At 33.9% G+C, this 21,189-nt stretch overlaps 4 protein-coding genes across 6 annotated transcripts; 3 read left to right on the forward strand and 1 right to left on the reverse strand.

Moving 5' to 3' along the window:
- LOC109349690 (probable calcium-binding protein CML27) lies at window positions 1,432-2,345 on the forward strand. The gene has a single exon (XM_019590600.1). It carries the CDS (start codon window positions 1,517-1,519, stop codon window positions 2,042-2,044), a length of 528 nt encoding a protein of 175 aa, XP_019446145.1. The 5' UTR covers window positions 1,432-1,516; the 3' UTR covers window positions 2,045-2,345.
- LOC109349685 (golgin candidate 2-like) lies at window positions 4,525-18,871 on the forward strand. 2 transcript variants are annotated; one of them, XM_019590595.1, is made up of 11 exons: window positions 4,525-4,946; window positions 5,249-6,274; window positions 6,580-6,690; window positions 6,851-6,910; window positions 7,435-7,492; window positions 8,119-8,165; window positions 8,491-8,580; window positions 9,165-9,290; window positions 9,704-9,751; window positions 9,833-10,213; window positions 18,861-18,871. In XM_019590595.1, exons 1-10 carry the CDS (start codon window positions 4,893-4,895, stop codon window positions 10,205-10,207), a joined length of 1,995 nt encoding a protein of 664 aa, XP_019446140.1. In that variant the 5' UTR covers window positions 4,525-4,892; the 3' UTR covers window positions 10,208-10,213; window positions 18,861-18,871. The 2 variants fall into 2 exon arrangements, with proteins under 2 accessions (XP_019446140.1, XP_019446139.1); XM_019590594.1 differs by lacking the exon at window positions 18,861-18,871 and having other exon boundaries at window positions 9,833-10,466.
- On the forward strand, window positions 12,425-15,899 carry LOC109349686 (pentatricopeptide repeat-containing protein At3g22470, mitochondrial-like). 2 transcript variants are annotated; one of them, XM_019590597.1, is made up of 4 exons: window positions 12,425-14,295; window positions 14,633-14,958; window positions 15,058-15,211; window positions 15,317-15,899. In XM_019590597.1, the coding sequence occupies exons 1-2, from the start codon at window positions 12,623-12,625 to the stop codon at window positions 14,661-14,663; spliced, it is 1,704 nt and encodes a 567-aa protein (XP_019446142.1). In that variant the 5' UTR covers window positions 12,425-12,622; the 3' UTR covers window positions 14,664-14,958; window positions 15,058-15,211; window positions 15,317-15,899. The 2 variants fall into 2 exon arrangements, with proteins under 2 accessions (XP_019446142.1, XP_019446141.1); XM_019590596.1 differs by having other exon boundaries at window positions 15,110-15,211.
- Window positions 16,538-20,806, reverse strand: LOC109349688. Its single transcript, XM_019590598.1, has 10 exons — window positions 20,669-20,806; window positions 20,464-20,533; window positions 20,107-20,174; window positions 19,861-19,922; window positions 19,434-19,515; window positions 19,111-19,344; window positions 17,923-18,051; window positions 17,778-17,839; window positions 17,588-17,695; window positions 16,538-16,870 (listed from the first exon to the last, which is right to left on the reverse strand). The coding sequence occupies exons 1-10, from the start codon at window positions 20,717-20,719 to the stop codon at window positions 16,846-16,848; spliced, it is 891 nt and encodes a 296-aa protein (XP_019446143.1). The 5' UTR covers window positions 20,720-20,806; the 3' UTR covers window positions 16,538-16,845.

Below are 21,189 nucleotides of genomic sequence, written 5' to 3' on the forward strand. Positions count from 1 at the left end.
TTATAAAGGAAAAAAAGTAGAGTTGAGCAACCGTGAATCAGTTTTATGTAACCTGTTTTACATGGTGGTTAAAATCAACACTCAAGTGTAATCAGTTTTCAACTAAGAATCACATAGTTTCCTTGACCTGATTGGCACGCAACAACAATAAAGATGTCTATTCTTGAAAGCAACGAATATATTTTTACTATTGTTAATGCCATCAATATCAAATTGATGATACCTTGCTCTTTCTTCAATGTTTAATTTTCCGTATCATAAAGTTTGAACCGCGTTCAACCCGTGTCCTTACCCAGTCGCGTGTCACACATCACAATGCGGAAATTGCAGATTAAGACTATCAGATTGGGACATGCCACATGCCCCTCATCACTATCCTATCACTTATAAAATGGAATCACATCTTCTTTCTAATAATATATATATATATTATTTCAGTGAGTTATAATTTTTTAATACTATGAATTGTGACTGATTAAAAAAATATGAATTTAAGTTGAAAATATAATTAATAAGCAACTTTTAATTTATCATAAAAATATTGTTGAACAAAAGACATTCATAAGAAAATAATTTAGTATACCTTAGAGTAAGACTAAATATCTTATGCGGATAAATACTACTTTTCTTTTATGTTGGCCGGGTATGATTTGAATTGAGTGTCTAGTTGAGTAGTAGAAGTCAAGAGCCTTAGTTAGAGTGCAGTCTGGACCTGCTGGGGAGGTACATGAAAATGTTTCCGACAATCAGACCAGTATGTTATTTTCTAGAGAGAGAATGAGAGTAAAAAAGAAAAAATGATACTTCATGTGTGGGTCTCTTATTTATAGAGTTTGGGTGGCTGACTTGGTGTCCAACCATTGGCTAGTACTTGATAGGTATGGCAGTGACAAGTCGGATCATCCTTAACCACCCTGCGGGTTTGCTATTGTCGATCTGTCATAGGGGCATATGGAATTTGCAAGCAGCATGACGAATGGAATATCAGCGACGCATTAATGATAAGCCAAAGACAAATTAATAATGAATCAAAGATGTATTAATGGTGAGTCAGAGACATTATGATACTTGTAGTGGGTTCGGCTCGACCTGGCGAGCGAACAAGGGATATTCAATTTAACTATGCACACAGGACAAGCTTGAAATAACCCAAATTTATCTGAGGTATAACAACTATCTTCTGAACAAGAATAGTTTCATCCTGAGTGACATATTGCTATTAAATAATACTATATAAGGGGTTTCTTGATAACAATTACGAGCAAATTGAAAGTCCCCTATCATAATTTATGGTTTAGCCCAACAATATATCCAAATATCTTTAAAATTAGACTGACAAAAATGATGAAAAAATCAATATTTCCCTTTTCGTCATTTATTAAATAAAAAAGGTGGGGACAACACAAATATCGAAGTAGTATAAAATCCCAAATCTATATTCTCCCACCACCACCGTTTCATTCGCTCCAAACATTTCGTTTCCCCTTTCTTTCTCTCTTTCTGAGTCGTGCTAACAATGGCGGAGACGAACCCGATCGCACCGATTACAACCGAATCAAACTCTAAACATGACGCTCAATCCCTATTCCTCCAAGACATGGACGTCGAGGAACTCAAGCGAGTCTTCAGTAGCTTCGACGCAAACGGCGATGGCAAGATCTCCATCACGGAACTCGACACCGTACTCCGCTCCCTCGGATCCGGCGTATCCGGCGCGGAACTCCAACGCGTTATGGAGGATCTCGATACCGACCATGACGGATTCATCAACTTCTCCGAGTTTGGCGCCTTCTGCCGCTCAGACGGCGGCGCGTCTGAGCTACGCGACGCGTTCGATCTATACGATCAGGACAAGAACGGCCTCATCTCCGCTTCGGAGCTTCACCTTGTGCTGAACCGCCTCGGGATGAAGTGTTCCGTCGAGGAATGTCACAGTATGATCAAATCGGTGGATTCCGACGGTGACGGTAACGTTAACTTTGATGAGTTTAAGAAAATGATGAGCAGCAACAACAATGTTAACGGTAACGGCTCCGCTTCTTAGATTAAGAACGTTAGATTTGCAATTTACCTAGATCCTATAGGTAACTGTAAATCTCTTAACAGATCTGCGTTTTGAGATTGATGCTAATATAGTATCAAAACTTCTCTCTAATTTTCTTTATTTTCTCGTTTTACAATTAGGAGTTTTATGCTGAATCTTTTTTGGTACATATTTTATGGTGAACCAAATGAAGATTTAAATAAAAATTAGGATATGATGTGTCTTTATTTGCGGCGATTAGGTACTTCATTTGTAAAAAAAATTATGGTTCCGAAACTCATCGTGTTGAATAATTTCCGTAGTAGGTACTGGTGGTGCTGTTTGTACTCGCAAATTGTAGTTGTTTGATTTGAACGTTCACCTTTGAAGTGACATTTTCTTTCTTTTACTTTATCTGTAGTTGATGAGTTTTTTTTTTTTTTTTGTATAACAAGGTATTTTCTCATTCTATAGCCAAAGAATTATAGTGGTTTGGGAGTTGTATTTTTGAAGTTAAAGAAGGGAAGAAAATACTCATATATATAGTCTTCTATCTCATTTCCTTCTCAAATACAATTCTCAAACTAGCATTGAGAATCTAAGGACCTTACCCCATTAGAATGTCTTGGTTGTAGTTGATGAGTTTTGAATCCTAATTATGTTTGTTAGCATCCTTTATTTGATTATTCACAAACTTCATTAATTAATACATTTTGTAAACTATGATTAATTAATAAAAGTCATGTCAATTAATATCATATAATATTGTCTCACATCTAACTTTATATTATGCTCCACAGTTTGTTATGGGCAATCACATTTTGACATGGGAACTTATCTATTATATTTTCTCAATTTTGTTCATAATTGCAATAAACACAATCTCCTTAATTCCATGACCAGCATAAGAAAGAGAGTTGATAGCGTGATTTGTTTTCAATGTGATTTACATGTAGCAAGCTATACAATATTGAATTGACTAATCAAATATTAACCACGCGTTGAGAGAAATAGATTTAAAAATGTCCTTCAAAATGATCAATTCTAAAAATAATTAGAGCATTGATGGTTATAAACCCATAGTGTAAAATTTTGGTTGTTCAATTTATTTTCTCAAATACTCCATATTCGAAGTACCTGATCCGGGTTATGATTTTTTCTTGAGGAGGAATAGTTGTTGAAGACGTGCGGAATGGTTGACGGTCAAGCTACTATCTTTATTGAAAAAAGAGATTCCTCGGTCCATGGATGAGTATGAGCGGGTACAATAAGGTATTATTGTAACAAAGGTCCCACTACCCGACATGGCGCAACATAACTACATGAGGAGTTTATTTTGAACCTTAAGTTTGCATTTTTTTCTATGGCAATGCCTAAGTACTTTCCTTTTTTGTCTGGTGAGGTGTATGTCTTGTGCAGGGTTAAGGATTTAATATCAATGTATAATATTATAAGTATTTTTAGATTCACATTCATTATTTATGAAGACATGATATTTATTACATGTAGTATAATCACTATCCAAAAATAAATACAATAACCAAATAAGATAATGTAAGAAAAATTTCTAGCATAGAAATGGTCATGGGCTTGTTCCACGGGTACATGCTCGGGCCGAGTGGGACTTTTGTAATTTTATGATTTGTCCTCTTATTTATTATTTTGAATAAGAAACTAATAAAATGACATAAAGTAGGTTTGGATCGGACAATACGTCCATTTTAACTGTAAATTGAACATCTGATCAGTCTAAGTTGTTCTTTTAACCAATTATACACCAATACTGGTATAGATTAGTTTGACTCGGTCATTTTGAAAATAAAATCGACAACTCAATCGATTAGATTAGTTCAACTAGTGTTAAAAAAATCAAAATAATGTTATTCTTTTAGCTCATGTGTAAATATTCTATTGTAATTATAGTTGTTATTTATTAGCTTGTGTTAGAATAAAATTAGTTATTTAATTGAGTTTGAAACTTATTTGTGCTTATGCGATTAAAACGTAAATCATATGTTTAAATGATATTTTTAACTTATTTGTGACATTTTATTGTGGTAAAATCATTATTGTTGGTTGTTTAGTGACTTAATCAAATACTTGTATAATGATAAACAATTTAGAATAAAAGTTTATTAAATAGTGTTACGTCATTAATTTTTCAGGTTTTTTATTGATCCTATCAATAACTGAATGGTTCCACCAGTAACCAATTGATCTAGTAACGAAGTCGATATTCTGAGTTTGATAACACTATTTACATGTTTCCTTCAAGCCAAATGGAGCAAGTGCTATATATTACATAAGGAATCGGATTTGTGCAAATGTGGTGTGAAATTTGTGACCATCCAAAAATGTTTCAAGATTGTAATCAGCCATTTTGTATAACATACGTAGATTTTTATTTTTAATAATATTTTTTTACTCTATGCAAGTAGATATTCAATGTTGGTTGCTTTTTTTAGTTCAAAAACCATCGTCATTAGCAAAACAGAAAATTATATAACAAATTCATTTTGCCTTGGATGAAAGCCCAATCTTTATTGGGCTTCAGGAACCCAAGCAGCCCAATGTGAAGCCTGTTAGTTGAATGGTCGTTGTGGAAGTAACTTCATAGTGTAACGCTTGTGGGACCCAATAGAAACAGTGTTATTCACTCAACCTCAACCCCAAAAAAAAGAAAAACATGTTTCACGACCCGTATGTCACTCTTTCTTCGTTCCCTTATTCTTCATCATTCACCATCTTATTAACATGACTCCTTCTAAACGCTGCGTTTAGCTAAACATGTCCAAATTCTATAACCGTTTTCCCACGCAGTTCAGGCGCTGATTCTCTTCTATCTCTCACTCACACACACCACACAACAATGGCGAATTGGATCTCTTCCAAACTCAAAGTCGCTGAGAACCTTCTTCACCAGGCAAGTACAGAACACATTAACAGTGTTTCTCATTTTTTCTTTGATTTTTTCACGTTACATCAATTCTGGATTCCCTAACTATGCAAAAACCTAGTTAAATTGTTAATTCTCTTCGCCAATTTTAATTCACATCGTGATTGCTATTGTTGTTGCTTCTATTATTAATTAATTGCGTTATGTTATCATTATTGCTGCTGCTTCTATTGTTATTGCTGTTATTATTATTATTATTATTATTATTATTATTATTATTATATTATTATTATTATTATTATAAGTTAACAGTGTGATGCACGGTTCAGATCGATCAACAAGCAGCTGAATCGCTTCGGAAGAATGAGAGGCTTCAATCTGATGAACTTAGCATTGATGATGTTCCTGCAAAATCAGCGAGTTCCGTGTCTCTGAAGAATCAGTTGAAGAAGAAGAAAACTCATGATAACAGCAATGACTATCATGGAAAATTGTATAGTGATCCCAATTTCAAAGTGGTTAAAACCACAACAAATGCACCCAAATCTGCCCCTACCCCTACCCTGACCGATGCTGATTGGACCGAACTACTTAGCTCACCTAATCAGTCTTCGGCTTCTGCATCAAACCCTAGCCATAGCAATGGAATACCTGTAACTCGTGGTTTGAGCAGAAGTAATAGTAGGAAGCAGGAGATTGTGTCTTCCGGGTCATTGATTTCGGATGTAAAGAGGAAACTGAAGAGTGAGTCAAGATCTTTGCAGAAGTTGAACTCTTTGAAAGAAGTTAAATTGAGTAGAAAAGGTAGTATTGATGATGGGAAAGAATCTGAGACTGATGGTAAGGGTAGTGTTAAAAAGCTTGTGGTTGAGACAAATGATAAGCAAAATGAAGAGAATAGTTTTAATTATAGGGACCGTTCTCCTCAAGAAGATATGCAGGAAGAGAACGGAAATTTGGCTGCAGAAAGAATGGAAATATCAGTGGTTGATAAGGTACAAGATGCTAATATGGCAGGTGATGTTGGTGATGGTCAATTGAGAAGTGCAATGAGTAGGGGTGAGCTTAATGCAGTCTCTAGAAATTCAACATCGGATGATTTGAAAAGGGTTATTTCTATGGAGAGCGATGGAAGTTCTGTTTCAGATACAGATTCTGGTTCAACTTCTGATTCTGAGAGTGAACGTGAGAGGGAGGAAAGGAGAAAGAAGAGGGAGAGGGTTCTGGCTGAGAAAGCGGCAGCTAAAGCAATAAATGCTATCAAGGAACGGGAGAACACGGTGGCCAAATTGGAGGGGGAGAAGCAAAGTCTAGAGAAAATTCTTGAGGAGCGAGCTAAACAACAAGCACAAGAGGTAATGTTATGACAATTCTTAGAACTGTTCCTTATGTTTGCTTTTTTCACTTTTGTGTTATACATGCTTATGCTCAACAATCAACATGATGCTGTAGGATATGATCATATGAATAATCTTAGACAAATTTCTAGAATATTTTTATCGTGCTTGATGTTCCATACTATAAGAATTCCTTGTCCTAATGGTCTGAAATTGCTTCGAAATTAATTGGTGTCTAGATGTCTGTTCTTGTTGGCACTTAATGATTTTTATCTGTTGGTTGTATACTCATGTTTAGCTAATCCTTTTTATTTTTTGTTTAGGCTTCACAACTTCAGTCCATTATGATGGAAACAATGGAAGCTGTTGAGTTAGAAAAGCAGAAACATAATAACACTAGAATGGAAGTTCTTACACGTTTAGCTAAACTGGAGGTATGTTAATTTAACTTATTTAAGCCATTTGTTTATACTAAATGGAAGTGTAGATGATGTATAACTCACTTTCACCATTCATAAAATAATTATGATGACATTTAGGTTCCACAAATACTAAGATAACCTTGTTGTTCATAACTGTCTGAACTTGTTGCAGACTGCTAATGCTGATCTTGCAAGGTCTCTGGCATCTGTACAGTGGAACCTTGAAGTAGAGGTATGTTTAGATTCTTCAATGACTTCCCTCTACCGTCACATGATCCATGGAATATAAGTTTTGTAGCTATTGATATAACTTAACTCTTAAATTGTTGAATGGAAAAATAGACTTTCCACTACTTATCACGAGGATTTAGACTTCAGTTCTAAATTTGTGAGGATTTAAGATTTCCTAAAATAGCAACTTTATTAATAAGACCAAACTTACATGACACTGAAAGCTGATAAGAGCCAAATATCATAAGACCTCATCCCTGTTACGGAATCTGAGAGTATCTAGACATTTTAAGAAAATACTGCTGGAACTAAAACTCAAAAGACTACATTGAATTGACTTTTCAATTCCCAAAAGATGTTGTGATTGCAAATCTGACTGAAGGATCAAAATGTCACTCTTATATTTGAATTGACTAAAAAGCTTGCTTCACTCTAATCCTTCATTATCTGGATCCTTGGGCCATCCTCTTATCTAGGTGAACATAATTAATTATTGTGAGTTAACTATAAAATGTTTTGGATCAGGTTAAACAAGTGGCAGAACTCAGACAGCAAATTGCGTCGAAAGAGTTGGTTCTTGAAGGTACTGTGTTTGCAAAGTCATTGACTTATTGTCAGATACATTGTTTCATTCCATAGATGTTAATGTTTTTTTCATCAGATTCATTGGCTAACTAGGATTATACCTGTCTCATTCTAGCTTGAAATTATATTAAAAACTTAGAGATTAGTCTGGATTTTAAATAAAAAGGGCTGAAGATTAGTATAGGACTATAAGGACAATTTTCGAGCTTATTTGGACAGCATATACTTAATGTACTTTGTGTATGTTTAATTATCAAAGAGTGGTGAATATTTGTGATTTAAAGCTATTAAGTGTTTTGGACATAATAGGTGGTTATTACATGAATGTGATCAAAGGAGAGTTTCTGGGTATGAGGGAAAGTTATGATAGGCAGCTTTAAGGATTGCAGGAACCATGTCAGCAAGGATGTCCCTTTCTTTTGCCTGAGAATATCTTTGATGTAGAATATTTACTAGTGTGGTCTTTCTGCAGAACCTGGCCAATGATAGCTATGCTTATAATTCGCCAGGGAAAATTGAACTTTCATTTATTGTTGCAAATTAGTTATTTAAGGTGCTAGAGTAGTCAAGATTATATTGAAATAAGCTTGTCTGTTAATAGGCTGACCCTTTAACCTTTTGCAGAGCTGAAAAGAAGCACGAGGAATCCTCAGCAAACTGGAGCTTCACAAGTAAGTTACACTATAATTTGCTGAAGCTGGTGTAAGACCTTTGAGAGTCTCTAGTCTCTACTCTCTAGTATATTCTTTGATTTCTAAAATAAAAGAAATCAAAGTCTCTCTGGCCTAAGACCTTTGTGAGTGTCTAGTATATTCTAAAAACACAATTTTTGATTTCTTTTAATTACTTTTTCCTGAGAGGCGATGTTTAAGAGGGGATCTCTTTTATGTTCTTTTTGTTATATCCTATATTCCTTTTTTAAACTTCATTCCTTACTGTATTGCAGCTTTTTGGTAGGACTTTCTTGAATTTGTTTATGTATACTGATCTTTGTAGCTAGCTTCAAAAGGAGTTGAGCTTGAGCGAGAAATTCTTGAAGAAGAGCACTCTTTAATTGATGATAAAGTTGCACAATTGCAGGAAAAGGTCAGATTTAAAACTTGTGTGCTATGTTTATCTATATTTGCTTCCTTTCCCTCGGATGCAATATATTTAATGATTTGTAGTTGTTTGTCAAGAATTTCCTATCTACTATATAGAACATTGGAGTCTCTCCTTTTCTTCCTCCATACTCAAAACTCAATGGGGATTTTTCTTGTTGCAATCATCTTGTCATATTTTAGAAAGATAAGTACTGATCTGATCAAAATAAGTCTACAAATTAATTATGCATCAATTTTCCTGTTTCTCCATTATGTTGTATTTTAAATCTTGGATTTTTGTAGTTCCACATCACATTTAAATCAATTTCGAAGGCTCCCCATTTACGACTTATTTTAAGGAACATTGTGAAATTATTAGATTTCAAACATTGCAGTTTCTAACTCAGTTTTCATTCAAATCTGGAATCTAAAAATTAAAACTGCGATGCTATAAGTATCATAATAAAATTAATCCACATAACACATTTGGTCTAAAACAGATTTAACTACATCTAAGTTTTCTGTTTGTTCTGTCTAGTTAAAGGATGACTTCGTTTTGCTATGAAATAATATACTTGTATATCACAGGCTAGGAAGCTGGAAGCTGACATTGAAATGACAAGGAAGGAGATAGAAGAGCCAACAGAAGTTGAAGTTGAGCTCAAGCGAAGGCTTCATCAGTTGACTGACCATTTAATACAGAAACAAACCAAGGTGTCTTTTATACATCCAGTTCGCTGTGATATTTTTTCAAATTTCAATGGTTCTGTGTTTTAAAAACAGTTCTGGACCAGCTAGCCCAATCAGTCCAACATGACTGAACACATTAGCAGTTTGTTCAAAACCCCCTAAAACTTGTTTAATTAAACCAGAATGACCACCTAAACTAGCTGGATCTTGTTCTCAGAATACAGCAGGATAAAAATGAAAACAATTTATCTTTTTTTTATTATTCAAATACAGAATTGGGACTTTGTCAATGGACACAATTTGCAATAAAACATTAGTGTCGTTCGATCCATGTAGCCGACTCCATCTAGTGGGACTAAGGATGGATTGTTGTATAGAATTGGGACTTTTGGAGTACCCCTATGCCATTCAAACAATTTTTTCTGTTTTATCTACAGGTTGAGTCACTCTCTTCTGAGAAAGGAAGTCTTGTGTTTAGAATTGAGGTATGCTTTCTACTAAGTCCATAATACTAATTCTTGGAGATCATGATATACTTGATTTTCAATTTCCGTAATCAACTTCAGGCAGTGTCAAGGTTGTTGGAAGAGAACATGTCAGCATCAGGCGCAACAGATTTGAATGCTGCCTCCTCTTCAAGTGACTTAGAATCAGGTTCATGGGACCTCTCTAATTCAAAGTTCAAGCCTATGTTAAAAGCAAGATTTCATTCTGGCAAGAGACAACTGGGATCACTGCTTGTGCAATTAGATTATATTTTTGTGACTGGTGCAGTTTTTTTGAAAAGGAACCCAACAGCAAAGTTATGGGCTTTAATTTACCTTGTCTGCCTTCATTTGTGGGTAATTTATATTCTAATGTCACATTCTGGACCATCAAATGAGGGTAGATCTGGCGCTGTGATATCATTGGAGAACATTAATAACACTGGAGGAGTATGATTCTGTGTTGTGACCCCAAAGCATATTAAACTACACACATTGGATACATGGTGATGTTTTAAGGTCCACACTGTGACCAGAAAAATATGATAATGATGAAGGAACATGCAGCACTGCATATTTTTTAGGGTGAGTCTTGGTTATGACCTTAGCATTAATATTCTCAGATGCCGCTTAAAGTTTATGATTATCTCTTGATCATGTAAAGGAAAAAGTCGATTTCGTATTCTAGTTTACTAATAAATATTTTTTTATGGTATTGGAATCTTTTATTAGGTGAAATTGCGTAATTATAACTTGTTATTGAATATTTCTGTTCCCGATATATTATATAGTCAATTTCGTCCAATATTAGGGTCTCAAATATTATATTTGTCACTGTATTAGTCCTTTAAAGAAATTTGTCATCATATTAATTCTTAAATATTACATTTGTCATAAACTTAGTTTTCTGAAATTTTTTGTTACCATACAAGTAATTCAAAGATTAAGTTTGCCACCATATTAGTTCCTTAAATATTAAATTACAGATTTCCTAACTTGATGTTCAATTTAATCTTTTATGGACCATTTTGGTGTTAAGTTGTTTTGCAAGACTAAGTTGATAACACTATGATATTGAGAGGATTCAGTGGATGGTGGTGAATATGGTAATAAATTGTGTACTTGTTTTTAGTTATTATGAAAGTTAAATGATTTTACTTGGCATTCATTAACTCTCTAAATCAATATTATTCTAAATCATTAATTAAGATGCATAGAATACTTTGAGTTAAAAGTGCATATTAAGTTGGTTCATGACACTGCTCAATGGCCAGAACGTGATGGTGTTGGTTCATGAGCCATGACACTCGGGTAGGCACTGTTATCACATCTCACCCTTGAGAAAAACTTGTATAATCTTTACAGCTACAATCAATTAGGATTTGATCATGTGTTTTTATTTTAATGATTGGACGTGCTTATGCCAATATAAGTTTTACTAAAAATCCCATTTGCTTCCCAATCTTGCTTAAATTGACCAATCAAATTAAATCATCATTGAAAAGGGAAAATAATGGAATGTATTTTTTTTTCTATACACACAATGGAACCAACAATATAACCAAATGTAAGTACTTTCAAGTTTTTCTTCTGGTGTATAATTAGGGATGAACACGACTTGACCCTATCTGCTTACCAAGTTTGACCCGATTATAATCGAGTTTGAACATGGTCAGGTTTCATCGAATCTAGGGTTGAGTTCACGTTTTAAAATTAGATCTTATCAATATTTAGGTTCGGGTTAGGGACGAACATGATACAACTTGACCTCTTCCATGGTCACTCATTCATCACATTTGTATGTGTCTATTTAATTGTGTATAGAGTAATGACATCTTTTTTGTCAATAATATTATTGATTCTTTAATTCTTTCATCAATATACATGATTAATAATATATGCAATCATCATTTCATATGTCAAATTATGTATCTCTAATAATGAATGGTACTAAGAAGACTTTATCTAAAAGGTGTATGTGTTATATTTAATTAGGTCTAGGGTCGACTCTGGATTCAAAGACTAACCCAATCGACATTTGACGTCGGATTAGCTTCAAGTCTAGGGTCGGGTCTGTGTTCATAAAAATAACCAGACTACCATTTAGAGTTGGATAAGAGACAAACCTTATCCGATCATACTCATCCCTGGGTACAACAAATGGTGAGCACATCTATTGTCCCTAATAGTATCACTTCTTGTGCCCTTTTTTAACCAATAAAAAATGATACATTTTAGGTGCAAAAGATGTGCTTCTATCCTAGGATATTTTTTCACTCTATGAGGAACAAAATAATCCATTTTAGAGTCTGAATGATCATAACAAATGTCGCGCACATGAATCTAACTTTAAACTTTATTCTAATATGATACATGTGAATCTAACGAGATTTTATACCACTACACTAACGACTCATTTATAATCCATGAAAAAGTAGATTTAAATCCCTCCCCATAATTTTTTTTTATTTCTAGAGAGGATCTACTCTTTATAAAAAACAAAATAAATCTATCCCTATCATTTATCAACATGGTTAAGGACTTCTATATTATGTTACATTTCATTTTTTTTCTCCTTTTATTTTTGTTAAAACATTTTGACCTCACTCCAAATATTTTTACTGAATTAAATAAATAAGTTAACTATCAATATTTTCTTTTCATTCTTTTTCAATTAATTACATAAAAAAACAAAAAAATATTGAGCTTGGCGAGTTACATTTTACTGAGAGTGACGGCCACGCCGCAAAGTGCACCAGAGTTCCAGAGAGGGAAGGAGTGGCGAAAGTGAAGAGAGACCCAAAAATCGCATTTTGAAATCTGGGTCTTCTTCAAAACTCAGCATTCTAGTAATTTACGATAACAATATCGATGATGCTGTTGAATACTACTATTAGGTATGTTATCCCCAAATTCCTTTTCTATTTCCCTTTTCCTCATAACATAAGATTCCTCACCCATTTCCAACAACAACAAAAAGAACACAAATTTCCTCACAAATTTGATAATATTAATGATGCTGTCTCTTCCTTCAATCACTTAATCCACACGCGCCCTCCACCTTATATTGGTTTAATCGACAAGGTTTTAGGTGCTATTGTTAGAATGGGTCATTTTCCCACTGCTATTTCACTTTTCACGCAATTGGAATTAAAGGGTATCACACCTTCAATTGCTACTTTCACCATTTTGATTAATTGTTTCTGCCATGAGGGTCACATGGCTTTTGCTTTTTCTTTATTGGGTACCATTTTCAAGAAGGGTTATGACCCAAATATTGTTACTTTCAATACACTCGTCAATGGGTTTTGCGTAAATGGGATGATGACGAAAGCTTTGGGGTTTGTCGATGAGCTTATGGCGAAAGGGTATGTGTTTGATGAGTTTACGTATGGGAGTTTGATCAATGGGTTGTGTAAGAATGGACAAACTAGTGCTGCTCTACGATTGTTGTATAAGATGGAGGAAGTTTTGGTTAGGCCGAATGTGGTAATGTATAGCGCGGTTATTGATGGATTATGCAAGGATGGGCTTGTAAATGAAGCGCTTGGGTTGTGTTCTCGAATGAGTGCTAAGGGGATTTTGGTCGATGTTGTTACTTACAATTCGTTAGTCCGTGGTTGTTGCAGGGTGGGTCAATGGCAAGAAGCAACTCAATTACTAACAATCATGGTGCAGGAAAATGTTGGCCCGGATGTTTGTACGTATAACATATTGGTTGACGCATTATGTAAAGAAGGAAGGATAGTAGAAGCTCAAGGTGTATTTGCTATGATGACGAAAAGAGGTGAGGAACCTGATGTTGTTACTTACAATGCTATGATGGATGGGTATTGTTTAAAGAATAATGTTATTGAGGCAAAACAATTATTCGATAGGATGGTGGAAAGAGGCTTGGAACCTGATGTCTTGAATTATAATGTCTTGATTAATGGATATTGCAAGATTGATAAGGTCGATGAAGCCATGATTCTCTTTAAAGAGATACGTGATAGAAACTTACACCCTAATATTGCTACTTATAATTCTCTTATTGGTGGCTTGTGCAAAATAAGGAGATTATCATATGTGCAGGAGCTTCTTAATGAAATGCGAGAGAGTGGTCAACCCCCTGATGTAGTCACTTATAATATCTTACTTGACGTTTTTTGCAAAACCGAAATTTTTGATGAGGCAATCTCATTATTTCGACAGATTGTTGTACAAGGAAGTTGTTCTGATTTTTACATGTTTGATGTAACTGTTGATGATTTGTACAATGTTGAAAAATTAAAGACTGCAGAAAAAGTTCTTCAACATCTTTTGATACATGGCTGTCGTCCAAATGTCCAAACATACACCATTATGATCAGTGCACTTTGTAAAGATGGATCTTTCGACGAAGCAATGACCTTGTTATTAAAAATGGATGGCAATGGCTGTCCCCCTGATGCTGTAACTTTTGAGACAATAATTGGTGCTCTGCTAGAAAGAAATGAGACTGATAAGGCAGAGAAACTTCATCAAGAAATGATTGCGAGAGGTCTAGTGAAGAACGAAACAAGGTCAGATACTTTGGCTAAATTTTAGATTACACTTCTATCATCTTTCAATCTTCATAAATGCGTAGAAAATGTGCATTTCGTTTTGGTCAGAGAAATCGGACCATGATAATGTATATAGATGATTTGCATATATGTACCGTGTCATTTTAAAATAGTTATTTTTTCCTAACTCTTGTTATTACTATTGCACTTCTTCCTTCATAATGTATTCTACTATGCTTCATTAACACTTAGGTTCCTCTCTGTTATAGGTTAAATGTAGTCTTTCTATGATCTTCCTTGCTCCAAATTGTTGAGTTTTATTGATTTTATCATCGGAATGGTAACAAACTGGCAGGTTTTTGCGTGAACAGCAAGGGAATATGTGACCCGTGAACGTGGTGCTCTTGTTCTACTTAAAAAAGCGAGCGGTGCAAGTCAAAATTTGCATGTGAGGATAGTCCAGGCTGTGAAAATTGTAGCAATAATGGAATAAGAATACAGATTTTGAACGCCAAAATCAGATTTTTTTTATATGCTACAGTTCATTGGAGTCAACAGCATCATCCTTAGTTATGCTGTTTTCTTTCTAGTCACCATTACCTTTCAGTCTGGTTGACCTCTCTACTTCCCTTTTCTCTCATGATCTCTCTCAACCCTGCATTTTTCCTTTCATCTAAGCTGGTAAGTATTGCATTTTCCTATTTTTGCTATAATATTCAATTAAATGATCTTGAGCCTCTCAAATCCCTGTCTCTTAAATATTTCATTTGCAATAACTAGAGCCTGCGAATTAGAATTGCTGTGATACATGTTCTATGCTATCTACTTCCAGGCTTACCTCATTCTGATCATGTTCCACATGTTTGACCTTAATCCCGACGTTCCTTCATATTCTCTGGATAATTGCACTTTCCATGACCAAGGAAGAACTCAGGTATAACAACTGCTACTATAAGAGGAAATTTTTCGCTTGTTCGTTGGAATTCTGAACTTCTTATTACCATTGTTTTTTACAACCTTGTACTTTTGCTTGTCTCAGATTAGTGTATTTCTCATCCTTGGAGCTTTTGAAGATTCAGTATCAGTACATAGCCTTGTGGATTTTGCCAGAGTTATGTGAGTAGGGGAGTTTATAGTTCAATTGTCTAGAAATACCCAGCAACTTCTTAATGTTTTATATTTTTTAAGTGGTTGCTTGGAAACCTAGTATCAAGACAATGCCTATAAAGTACGGCCAGCCGACTCATGTTAATTTCGGGCTATCGGCGAGAGACTTGAATAACTTGCACGAGGGCATAGGTTCAAACTGCATTACCACCATTGTATCCAAAGAAAGAAGTACAGACAGAAATAATGAAGTTATAATAAGATGAAAAGTTGAGAAGCAGATTAAAAAATTAGTTCATTTGCAAATTGCAATGATTGTCTAGATAATAATAATATGGTATGTGAGGAGCTAGGTGTTTAAGCCCCAGGAATATAGTGAGGATCGAGTGTTTTTATTATTTTGCATGCCATACTCAGGATAATGGTTTATAGTACTATTACCTTATTTTTTGTATTTTCTTCTTAAATTTTAAGGTTCATTACAAAAGTTATGTTAACCCTTCTTGCTGAGATAATGTCATCGGATAGTTAGTTGAAAACAAGATTGCAAAATAAGTTGATCATTTTATCATTTCATCTTAAAATGAAATGATAATAAGACAAGTAAATATGTATTTAAACCATTCACAATATAATCATACCTGTGCTGATAAAAAAATATAATGATATATGTGATTTATGATTTATTTCCTAACATGTTTTATTTGTTGAATGTCAGAGGAATTAGACAATATGTTACTTTTAACCCATAATGAAAGGGTATCTTTTGGCCAATTGCAACTAAAGAGTAATTGAGTTTTGATATATATTAGAGTTTCATCTCAAAATTAGTTAACAATGAAATAAGTAGTCCAACATGTTTTATATCATTCTTGAAATAATGAATGTCTAATTTACTTGTCAACAAATTTATTGGTTTTTAACTGAACCACAATTTTCTAAACATAATATGATCCTCAAGATTACTACGTTAGTTTTCAAATGATACTTCTTTCAAGCCAGAAAACTCAATGAGCTATAAATTATTGAGACCACATATAATTAACGGTTAGCACTTGGAGAGATGGACAGAAGCATTGTTTACTTTTATAATCATAATGTATTGAAAATGAATTTCACTAAATAGAAAACATATGTTCCATATGTGCTAATGCTGGTATGCTGCATGTCCAAAATGGTAAATTCAATAGGAGAAATAAGATGAGAAACAGAAATGGTGTTCAATCCAGTTACCTGCACAAACCATAGCACTTGCACACTACATAATGTATGCAAAAATTGCACACAGATATTATGGTACCTTAAATGTTGCAACATTACAATGCATCTTGAAAGAACCACTAAGAACATCCCTACCAATGTCAGTTGCAACTTCAGTGTGATGTGCAGCTAACAAGTACACTAAGATAAGATTCAAACAAATCCAATACACATTACATGCTCGAGCCAACTTTCTCAGCATCATTGCCTTTTCCTTTGCCTGTTTTACAAATTGCAAAAGACAGTAAGTAATTCATACATTTTATTGAAACCTACAAGAATATGACGCAGAAAGGAATTTACAGCATTTCCAAATTATTCAAAGCCAATAAGATAAGAACCTCCATAAAATCCCACATCCTATTAGTTAGACATGAAATATAGACATGCAAGGCTCTAAATTTAGTTTATAATTTAAACATAACAAACCAAAAGAAAAAAGGGAAGAAATAAAATACCGATCATAAAAGGCTAGACTAGATCTCTTATTTATAAGATTGACATTTTTCTTTTTTCTTCCTATTGTGTTTTGCCTCAAAGAATCACATTTGAGCAGAAGCAATGCAACATAATAGTAAGGCTCTCAACATCGTAGTGATGTTATGGTGAGTTAACCAGATTTTACAAAATTTGTATACTCAGATTCAGGTTGCCCGTCCGAGACATTTGAATGCAACAACCAAAATGCTTAAAACTTCGTCATCTTGTTCTGAACAACCTAATTTATGCTACAAATAAAATCTAGCGCTTACAATATTCTAATCTAATGTGAAAATCTCAAGAGTTATACTTTCTCTTCTTTCCTATAAATGTTATTTAAGTCATGAACACTACGTAGAATATTAATTCAGATAAACATACACACTTAAAATCATGAAATCCTAACAAGCAGAATATGAAAAAATGCTATGCAAGTGGAATTAAAATTGCCTCTTACTGTTTTAGTCCTTCTTGTCGAAGATTACGACTGTAGAGCGGAAATTCCAAGAGAATTGTTTTGAACCATGATGGCAAGTTTCCATAGACTGATGGTGGCAATGGGATTAAAGGGCTGAAACAATGATATGGCTTAGTTGTTTCTCCTTAAAGATGCACTGAAATGTAAACAATTACATGGAGCTGGTAAAACTGACCTGGTTCTTTGTTTGTATATCCTATATTCATCCACCTTTCCGAACTTCTTATCTGCTGATGCCTGCTTCCATCATTCAACTCATCAGAGGCAGTAAAGGCACAACATGGAAGCACATTAAACCATACCAGAGATAAGAGGCAAACCTCAAGGAGTGGAATGCCACTGACAAAAAGAAGCAACAGTGTGATAAAGATAGGTCCACTAATTACCATCCATTCAGCACCCCTCAATACAGGTGTAGATGCTACAAAAATTCCCCACCAAAGCAATAACTGGGTAAAGCATTCAAGCGGCTCTATTAATTTTTGGCAGAAGTTTTGTTATAAAAGAAATATTATTCGAAAAGAATGAGAGAATCATTGAAGCAATGAATATGGTGTCTCAAGAATGAGACCAAAAACCAAGACAAACAAGAAAGAGTATCAACTAAGCTAAAGTTTGCTAGTTTTCATGCATATACAAACAACACTGAAAACCCTCACAAAATAATACTAGCTGAGAACCAAAAATGGGAAAATAATAACTTTATCCTACAGAAAGAGCCAGTCATGTAAATAAATAGCTTATTCTGGAATTTCTCTGCAACCATGTGCATGGTTCGTCAGAATTTAGTGATTCCTCCAAATAATTTTCATGGAGTAATGATATATCCTCTTACAAAATCCTCCCAAACTATAAGAAAGTGACATATGTCATTTGTAAACCAATCATTAATAAATAAAGTATCACTTTGTAAAACATGTTACTGTTCTTATCGTGTAGGAGGATTTATATGAAAATATATCATTTTTCATTTCCATGTACAAGTGGTTCCATAATAATTGAAATAAATCACAATGATAATATCATCTCAAACACAATGTTTGGGCTAGTTTCAATGACAGCCCAAGGCAACACTTGATATTTATATAAACCAACAAAAGATAAAAAAATAACAAATCAATGTTTTAAATGAATCATTTCTTAATCAAGGACAAGAAGAGCAAACAACTACAAAGCAAAATCAATCACACTATGAAGAACAGAAACAGCTACAAGGTAATAGTAATATACTTAGCATAAAGTGTTAGGTTTATTCAAGTGTGAAGTCTCATATTGGATATGCGTGGAGGAGTGAAAGAGTTTATAAATAGGAAAGACCCATGAAACTAATGCATTAAGGTTTTGGTTCAAGACGTGGTGTCTCACTTGTGACTCTTCGGTCCAATATTTTCGATTTTCACATAAGCTTCATGATTTTTTTTGTAAAGGGAGCTATAGAAGAGTGCCCCACTGCTGCTGCTGACCAAATCCAAATATCTTTTTTATTTGAAAGCAATAACAGCACTAACCTCACCAAAATAATTAGGATGACGAGAATATTTCCAGAGTCCAACATTGCACCACTTCCCTTTATTTTCTGGAGATTGCTTAAAATACAGCTTTTGCTGATCTGATGTACCTTCAATTATAAAACCCACAGACCACATAATCCACCCTGCTATATCCGCAGCCTGTAGAAAAGGTTTTCTGTCGCTCGAATTAACCAGTGTAACTGGTGAACTCACAGCCCATACCCAGATAGCCTGCAACAATTAAAAGTACATCCCACACCATACATCAAAGTTGCTTCTAAAAAACCGAAGAAAAACCATAAGAGAACATTCAAAGAAACCTGAAGTGTCCAAAATACGGCCAATTTTCCCAAATTACCGCGCATTTTATCAAAGCGTCGATCCTCTCCCCACTTCAAAATCCTATTAGGATATTCAGAGATTAAATCAACAGTAAGACATGCACAATGACAACACTGATAACGAATGGTCTTCATGACTAATAGTAAAGTAAGAGTAATAGATGAAAAGAAAAAGGACTTTGAATGAGATTGGTTTCAAATGGTATATTATTCATGTTTGGGACAAGGGGGATTATACCATGGAATTCAAATGAAATATATGACACTTTATAAAAAGGTTATAACCTACACTCCACAACACAACCACCAATTTACCAAACACCATAGTTTTTTTAGATTTCAGTCATAAAACACTACACAAGACTTCATTCAATTAGATACCAGCAATGATATATACTTTTCATACCTTAACAAGAGGAAAAGCGCGAGGCGAATACCCCATAATACAACAAACAAAGTCAGGACTATCTGAAATGAGTGATCTATCACTGGTTAGTAAAACAAAAATACTATTTTTAATGCCATGTTTATGTCACACATTCTGAAGCAACATAACTGTAGTTAGCAGAACCCCTCAATTTTCTAATCAGCATATTTTTGCTGTTGGTTCTAAATTGAAATAAAAACCAATAAACATTTGAAAGAAAAATACCTGTCGAAAATGCCATGAACCTTTTAGCAACAAGGTCAAAGTAGCTATTATAATGAAATTTGTACTTCCTACAAAGAGAAAAGCGTGGCAGAATCATATAAATAATAGCTGTGAACATTCAATTGGAATTTTGATTATTTTGATTAAAAAATCACTTCTGACAATTGCACATTGGTTGGTTGAGCTTTTAACAAAAATCAGAAACCACAATTGAGCTTTTTGAAAAGCTAAATTTTTTAGATTCTAAATTACGTTTATAAAAGCTATCTTTTAAAGCCTAAAGAAAGAGATGATAATTGAATAAAAAATTATGGAATTGGTGGTGAAAGTGAAGTGGACGAGAATAAAGCATAATACCAGCAAAGTCAGTAACTTTGTCGAATTTGAGAAGTGCAGTGATGAGGAAGAACAGAAACTGATAACAAATCTGCAAAATCAAATAAAAAATGCATAAGTAGCGGAACCATAAACTTTGTTTGTCTGCAAAATCGCTCTTTTAATTTTAAAATTAGAATTGAGGAAGGGAAAATAAAAAGTAGAAGGTGATTGGTTGGAAGATTACAGTGACAATGGCAGTGATGGCAAAGAAATGTGAGTCAAGTACAGAATCCATGCCTATTTTGCTTTTGCACCTTATACACAATTATTCTTCTTCTTCTTAAAAGCTACTAGTTTTGTTGTAATTGTAATAATAAGAAGATCGTGTTTCTGGTTTGGATTGTGACACGTCATCGTTATCTGAAGATGGAAACTTCAAAATTGGAGCAAGGTACCACATTTCCTTTCATGAACAACAAATAGTCGTAACAAATGTTTGCACTTACATTTAGCATTGGGCTTCTATATACTATTATTATATTATTTATATTTTATTATTATTAATTTTTAAAAAAAATAATATAACATATTCACTATTTATATATTTTTACATTGACAATATATATATTAACCTGAGTAGTATCCTTATTCACCTTTAATATTATCCACTTTGAAATACAAAATATAGTGTAATATTTATATATTCATTACATCTTAAATTATTTTTTAAAGAATAAATAATAATTAAATATGAATGATATATTA

Source organism: Lupinus angustifolius, chromosome LG06, assembly GCF_001865875.1.
Source record: "Lupinus angustifolius cultivar Tanjil chromosome LG06, LupAngTanjil_v1.0, whole genome shotgun sequence".
Lineage (NCBI taxonomy): Eukaryota > Viridiplantae > Streptophyta > Magnoliopsida > Fabales > Fabaceae > Lupinus > Lupinus angustifolius.